Raw genomic sequence first — 8,010 nt, forward strand, 5'->3', positions numbered from 1 at the left:
TATGTAGCAGTGTCCAGGGCCAGCATCCTCCCGAGCATCAGCACTTCATATCAGCTTCTGTTGTTGCTAATACGCATGTTCTAGTTGGCATTGTTGCGCAAGTGCAAACAAGTGGTTATATAAATATCTGCAACTCTTCAACATACATCTGTGCGTGCATCATTTATACATATATTTAGCATCATTTCATGACGTGTCGCTAGATAAAAAATTTCAACACAGTCACTTGCCCTCCGCATGCTTTGCATACTGTCCATTCCCAGGTATGTGGGATCTGCCTAATTTTTTATGTTGTATTTTTTTTTATATTTAATGTGTCATTTTGATGTTTAAAAGACAAAGAAGTGGTTTAGGGCTGCGTAACATGCTTGCCATAAACTCAAAGCTTAGGGGGGGGGGGGGTAGCTTGGTAAACCATGCTGTAACAACACGACTTGCGACCTTCTTTGGGTGGCAAGTCGTAGCATTATGAAGGTTGAAGGGTTCCGGTTGTCTGCCACAGAATCGCTTAGCTGTTGCATTAACTCAGATTTATTCTAATGAAAACATTATTAGAAACATTAGAGAAAAATGCTGGAACTCACGGGCCACGACACCGCCCACTAACGTACGCCTCGGCAGAAGGCACACCATGCATGTGTACTGTGGCACGCGCAACACTGATGCGCAGGACATGTCGCGCCACATGCCACATTCCCCCCTTCCCCTCTGTGAAGAGTTTTCTTGCACGTGGTTAGCCTCGTCGCCTTCCACAGGGACATTCTTGACTTCGAGTGCCATCGATGCATACTTTTTCGCTTACATCACGCACCCTGGCGATGGCACCCCTGTCAGCGGTGTTGACCTCACTGCCGTCGGCCTTGATTTTCCAGTGGGATCTTTGACTTGTTTTTTCAGCGCGGCCACGGTATTCGTTACTGACGCCATAGCAAATTCAGCACTGCTCACCAGAAAGTTGCAAGCAGGTTCCTTTGCCGCGGTTGCCGTTGCCATTGTTGTTGCAGTCTTGCAGGCAAGCTTCTTCTTGGGCGTAGTGGCCTTCTCGGGCCCTGTTTTGCACCTTCAGGAGGGTCTTCTGTGGCATCACCCACAAGTGCTGCTACAATAGTTTCAGTGGGTTGAGTCTAGGCGCCAACACCCACGGCCGGTTTCGCTGGCGAGAAGTTCCATTCACTTTTACCGCACCGGCCTTGTACTCGCTGTCAAGGTTCACTGTTTGCAGTTGTTGGTATCACACACAAGTACAACTGCCTTGGCTTTGCGATTTACATTTCCGGCCTCTCATGTCGAAACTTCTGCGTCGCCGACGGCTTCCTCGCAGTACCCATTGAGGTCAGCTTAATTCTCATTAAGCTTCTCACTGTTGCTGGCTTCTTTTTCGGCTTGCCTTTGCCAAACACCTTCTGCACGTGGTCTTCGTGGTTCCGTGCCGGCGTGGCTATTCACCAGGCCAGAAGCATCTCCCATTTTCTTTCAACCACGGTCGGGAATGAAATTGCCCTCGAAGTAAGCCATGGCCATCTCTTCCATTCGCTGCAGAGTAAATTTTCCTACAAGTAAATTGTTTCTAAACTTGGCACAATAAGACGCTTTAATGGCATTCTGGGATAGACGTCAGACTCTGAAGTGGATGGATGAATGGATGCTATTGGCTATGAGTGACCTATTAAAACGGTATAGTCCCTAGAATATACTAGAGACCATAATAACGGGGTGGTGACCCGTGTGCCACAATCTCGGAACAAAAAAAAAAAAAACAAGAAAACTTCTTTTTTAAGTTGGCCTAATGCCTTCTCTACTTCAATAAAATTTATCATATTATAACAAAGAAAAATATAAATTCATGGTCCATCACTCTGCCTCTTCAGACTGAATTACCTCATTTGTCCCACTATTTCTGTCATTTATCTCTACTTTTCTGCCACCAATTATTTAACGTCTCTTACTTGCTTCTATCGCAGACATGTTCTGCTTTCCGTGGTTGTCCTTAAAACCCAAAGCCTTATGAAGGCTCATACCCACACATATACCTGGGTGTATATCGCCACATTCAATCAGAACAGGCCCTCACAGGTAGCTTATCTGGGCATCACTGGAGCGTATGACAACGTTAATCAGTCGCCGATAGCTAGCGCCATAGCCGATGCGACGGGATGAAAGGACACTAGCGCTGTCACAGGTGGAAAGGAGCATTCGGCGGGTCCAAGGAGGTTTAAATAAATCTTGCTGGAGTGGAGGCCGCTCATACATACCAATTTGGGCGCAGTGATGTCGTGGTGGCCATCTTGCCATAGGCAAGATACGGTAGCCAAAGCGCGCCGGCCGCTTCTTTCCGTCGTTGTTTTTAACGGTTATAGAGGGCATTAAGCATTAAATTCTCAAGAATAAGAAGTCAAATGGCAAACAAGAATACAGTCGGCCTTATTCTATTTCTTTAAGCGTTTTCCTTGCAAGCATGCAGACCGACTAAGAGCATGTAACGCTGGTTTTTCAAAATAAGCATACTCGTGAGAGTGTATCATATTCCAAGCAGTAGTACCAGGATTTAAACGATAGAAACCTTCAAAACTACCTTGGACGCTGCCACTTCTCAATGTTATCTGTGAAATAGATGGCATGCGGAGAGTGCAGACATGGTGTCTCTAGTAGCGGCACAGATGGTACTTCATCATTTTCATATAATGCATAACGAAAAAACGAAGATATTTACAGATGGATCGTGCACTGAAGAAGCGTCAGCCTGTGCGGTCTTGCTACCCAAAATTCAGAAAAAGTGAATGTACAAGCTATCGCACAAATCTTCATTGATGACAGCAGACTTGGTGACTATCTTTGAAGCAGTATAGCCTATCTGCGAGAATTCTGAGCCACGAAATGGGTGATATGCATGGATAGCAAACCTGCCCCTCAGCTAGTCAAAAATTCGAGATCACTTCACGAAAATGGTGAAATAGCACAATGTATTACAGAAACTGTGAACTATGCCTCAGCGCAGGGTCACAACATCGTATTCTAATGTATACCCAGTCACATTGGAATAAAGGGAAACGAAGAGGCTGACAGCTTCGCCAAGAAAGCGTTGAACGAAGGAGGGATTGTGCAATCCTTATGTCTGAGGCTGATATTCGACATTTTATAACGCAAGGAGCAAAACAATTGTTCAATGGAGAAGTGGTTCGATAGCCCTAGATCAAAAGAATCAGTATTTTATGAGGTTGATCTACACAGAAAAGTTTTCTTAGGGACAGATCTTCCACAATATTTGGAGACATTAATCCACAGACTTCGATTGGAAGTAGTATACACAAACAGCTTCCTGCACAAAATACATCGATCCAACTCCGTGGAGTGCTATTGTGGTCATGCAGAAGAAAATGTTTGCCATATTATTTTGGAGTGCGTTAAATATGCGAATGGAAGAGAAAAATTAAGGAACAAATTAGCAAGTTTGGACAGACGCCCCTCACATTAAAAAAATTACTCAGACCATGGCTTGAGGTGCATCTTAAAAAAAAAGGCGAACATCTTCATGACAGACTCTTTAGTGGAGACCGGACAGGATAAGCGCCTGTGATAGACAGCCAGGTATTGATATATATGAAATGTGTTAGTGCATATACTGACAGTAGAAAAGGGACGTGTGCATGTGAGCAGTTTATGGCAGTATGAACTGCTGCAAGCAAACTGTGCATTGGCATGATATTTGAACTGGTTTCAGTGTGCTATTATGTTTTTTTTTATTGTTTATTTTTGAGTATCATTCAGTTATATATATTTTTTTGCTGCAGAACTTATTGATATGGAGTAGCTGAGGCAATATGGTCTTCAACCTCTCCACAGCAAAACAGTTAGAACAGAACAGAACATTTTTTTGTTTATTTTCTCTTTCATGTAACAGAATCTTATGCACAAGTAGATTTCAACTACTTTCTTTGCATGGAATATAAAAGATTTCAACTACTTTCTTTGCGTGGAATATAAAAGTGGGTGTCCCAAGCACCGCACGTACAAAATTATATGTTTATCGAAAAAAATATGTATGTATGAGGGAAAGCTGCAGTGATCCCCCTCCCCCTACTCTCAGAAATATGCTTTTGATTCTTGATCCCTTTTACTTTAATCTCCTTGGGCTGATTAGTTACTTTTAACTTCCTTGGGGGGGTCGCACCAAAGGGGTAAAATCGAGCGGCCGTGCGACGACATCCAAGAATGTGTGATATTTATCACATAGAGACTACATGAAAGCTCGCAGTTGGGCAAAAAAAGACCACTTTCACTGAGCCTGGGGTGGTATCTCGAAGGAAGAAACTGGCAGTACGTAAACGAGGTGCGTAATGCTTAAATGTCACTTTCTGAGAGTGGGCAAGGAATCGACGTCGTCCGCTGGTGTGTACTTTCGAGGTATTTGTTGCATTGTGTTTCTTTTGTACAAATGATCGTATATCCTTTCTTTGCTCTATTTAAATTGTTTCTGAGCCTTTAAAGGCACAAAACGAAGGTGCATGTGTTCAGTTTTGGTGGCCGTAAGAACAGCTAGGAGATGGTCCTGTTGAATTATTTGATTAGGAATTGTTTAAGTTGAATTTGAAACTCGAATATTGTTACACGCCTTTTTGTCAGTATTTTCAACTTGTGAAAGTGAGCAGATGCTCAACTTGCATGTCTCGCTGCTACGTGGAACACCTTGCTATTGTTGCAGAGCTAATTCAAATGCATACAGCGCTTGAGGTTGTCTTCTTTCACAACTATTGTTTGTTCATGTTGTTTTATTGCGATAGCAATTTTATGTACACTCTCGGCTGGTTTTCGCCATCATGTCCTGTATATTTATGTGTATAAAGGCCACAAAGAAAAATATTTTCCGCAGCGCGCGACCGGGGACTCGAACTTACGACTCCTCGCTCCACCGCACGCGGCGTTAGACCAAAGACTTGGTCATAGAAAGTACGCTCTTGAGCATACTATTGGTGAGCTATTTATATACACCATTTACTGCAGGCGATGCGCAGAGGTCGGAAACACTTTTGTGGGCTTTATGTCCAGAAATATGGCACGGAGGGCGCACTTTAAAGGGTCCCTAAAACAGTTTTTTCACATACCGTTTTTGATTAGACCACTACTGGAGCAAATCATTGGCACCAGAGTTCAATCGAAACGCCCATTATTAACGGAGCTACGAGTACTAAAAAAGTACTTTCCTCCTCCAGTCCGTCTTTCCCCCTCAACTGCCCTCAACTCTTCCTTCGAGCGTCCGGGGCTAAACTCCGCCTACACGGTGCCTGCGTCACGATGCAGCGTGAGACCGCATACATGTAAATCCCGCCGCCGATCCCATACCGGCAGTTTGTGCTGCGCGTTCCACAGCCAATGAGATCAGCTGGAAACGACTTCAGTGGGCAGAGTGTGTTGCTTGGTGTATGGGCGGTTGAAAAGGCGTTTGGTTGAGTCGCAGCAATCTGCAGTTATCTGGAGCGATTTGTAGCTTTAAAGCGTTGTAATAAATTACACAGTTTATGCAGAGGGCTCAAATCGGCTAAATTACCCTTGGGACTTGATCTACTGCCCCAATGTGTTTGTGAGAAATAGTCACAACCATTTCAGAGTCCCTTTAATGTCGTCGCCCAGCTCGTTGCGATGCGCGCGCTCTTCCTATCTCTACCACTTATACTTTGCCCTTCACGGCGCGGTCATTCGTGCGCGCGCGCTTATCTTGTGATGGAGGTGGCATGCTAATCTTGTGCTTTCACCGCAAATATTGCGAAAGGCGCGTGCTACTCTAGCGGCAATAACTACCAATTCTAACAGTTATTAGTTCGCATTCGTCTTTTGTTTATCTGTGCATTCGTTTCGTGCGTCTGGTGTGCTTGAACAGCGTGCTGCGAGTTTCGAGCTGCTTGCTGTTTTTCTAGTGACATTCCAATTTGTTGCTATCGCATTCATCGCTTCGCCCTTGCAGTGAAACTGTCTCTCTTTTTTTACTACACACGCGTATTTACCATTCTGCAAATGCGGGCGTTTGCGCACTTGCTAGTGACTGAAAGAGGAAATACGGAGACAACTGAGGACACTGTATCAGGTGGTGTCACCTGTCGAGAGACGCAGTTGGGGAGGCGAAGAGGCTAAAAACACGAGCCTCTATAGTTTGTGATTCTTCTCCTGTGCGACTAGTGTCACGGCTCGAGTGGTTTAGAATAGTTGACCGTAAGGATGAATAACCCTGCTATAATTTTAGACTAAGTTATCCGGCGATGACAAAGTGAATCAGTCATGCAGGCCGGTGATGATTGCTTCGCCTCCTTCTAACCCTCGCAGGAAGCCCTACCTCCGACAGGCCGGACCTTGCGTTGGTGGGTGTGAAGAGCAGCGGTACTCGGGCCTGGTGGCCCTTCCTATTATTATTTTTGGCAGTGGTCTTCGCAGCATTTTAGCATTGCACAGTGTTCTTGCCTTTCAAGGAACTCCCTGATATCCTATTTTAGCCAAGATGAACAACGGGTTACATACGCATAATCAGAATGCCAAAGCACGAGACAGGTGTGATAGCTGCTGTAGTTTGAAAATGGACGTTCTCGGGTGGCACGTCATGCGCGTATATATACAAAACCAGAACTTTAGTGTACGCATGTTGTAGCGCACTTTGTACCTATGATTTCGCTTTGCTTGTTATGGAAAAAGTAGCATTATTTTGTATCAGTGTCTTGTGTGTTTACTCAATTGTTACGCACTGGCCCCTGAACCGACATGGTGGTGATGACATTTCCGTGGATGTAACTTGTAAAGGTAAGTCTCCTCTGCTCCTGCGTTTTCACTGCAGCAGGGGTGTGAAACTCACCTCACCTAGTGGTCTTCAGCCACGAAATTTAGTCCCGCTCAGGCTAAAGCAAAGAAGAAAGCTAAAGTTAAGGAAAGGGTGTGAACAAAATGTGACCTAACGCTGCCATTTGAAGGCATTTCACGTACTTCACATCGATCATGTCTGAAGCGAACTTGGCGTCAAGATTTAGAAACATATTGATAGCAATCTCGGAATGACTCAAGTCTGGAGGTCAGTTGTAGAGATTTTGTCCCACTGTTTTCTTTCAGCGCACGGTGACACCATAAGGTGCCTCACGAGAAAAAAAAATGCTCGACACCAATTCACCCTTTGTAGCTTGCCTAAACTAAGTGTTTTTAATCGCAATAGGCCAGTAAATAATGCGAGTATCATTTTGCAACGTCACAAATATTTTTATTCCTTTTGAAGCCGCGTGTTTGTGACCGCTGTCATTGCACCCCAAACGTCTCAGTCATTTTAGCGACCATCTCAACTTTATTTGAAAAAAAAATATTGGGGCTGATTATTGCATTGAATGCTAGAATATTTGAGAGAACAAACATTTTTTGGTCACGTGAAAGCTTTTGCAAACTGCGTTGTTTGCCAGAAAATTTATTTTGAGAGCATCGTTTCTAGTTTCAATACCAAATTTTCTTTACATTAAAGCGAAGGCTTTGTAAGTGGTACGGAGCTCAAAATCAATGTTACTACAATTTTTCTGCAATGAACGCCGCTAGATTTTTTTACGCGATAGCGTTAAACAGCTCAAGTCGCAGACATTCTGGCGTGGGCATCGCTGGCTGTGAGCGCAAAATAATCTTGAACGTGACCAAAAAATTGAAAAAGATGAAAATAAAATAAATAATTCCAGGTGCGAGTGAGGATCGAACCCAGGCCATCTAAGTGGCAAGCACAAGCAGTAGTTCTACCATGGAGCCACGAGACTTTTTTCCCCCTATTGCCGATTTTTTAAAGTGCCTTTGACACCAAATTTGGAGATTCGAGATGCTTGTGTTATTTGAAAGACCTGCATGCTGAGCCACTCAAATCTGACGGAATAATAGTGACAAGCGTTGCTGATAAGATATTTTAATTTGGTTTCAAAGTAAGGGTGCGTGCTCATATGAATATTCATATCCAATCGACATTTTCGGTCGTTTGATGTAGACGAGGACCCCCTTGGGACGTGTTACAGA

At 44.0% G+C, this 8,010-nt stretch overlaps 1 protein-coding gene across 4 annotated transcripts in view; it reads left to right on the top strand.

Moving 5' to 3' along the window:
• LOC119187725 (sulfhydryl oxidase 1) overlaps nucleotides 1–6,690 on the top strand; it is a 142,767-nt gene extending 136,077 nt beyond the window's left edge. For all 4 annotated transcript variants that reach the window (XM_075878670.1, XM_037435804.2, XM_075878672.1 and 1 more), the window contains one exon: nucleotides 6,313–6,690. In XM_075878670.1, the coding sequence (XP_075734785.1) occupies nucleotides 6,313–6,428 (116 nt within the window). In that variant the 3' untranslated portion in view covers nucleotides 6,429–6,690. The remainder of the gene's footprint in view (nucleotides 1–6,312) is intronic.
• Nucleotides 6,691–8,010: the final 1,320 nt, after the last annotated feature.

The sequence above is a fragment of the Rhipicephalus microplus genome, chromosome X, assembly GCF_043290135.1.
Source record: "Rhipicephalus microplus isolate Deutch F79 chromosome X, USDA_Rmic, whole genome shotgun sequence".
Lineage (NCBI taxonomy): Eukaryota > Metazoa > Arthropoda > Arachnida > Ixodida > Ixodidae > Rhipicephalus > Rhipicephalus microplus.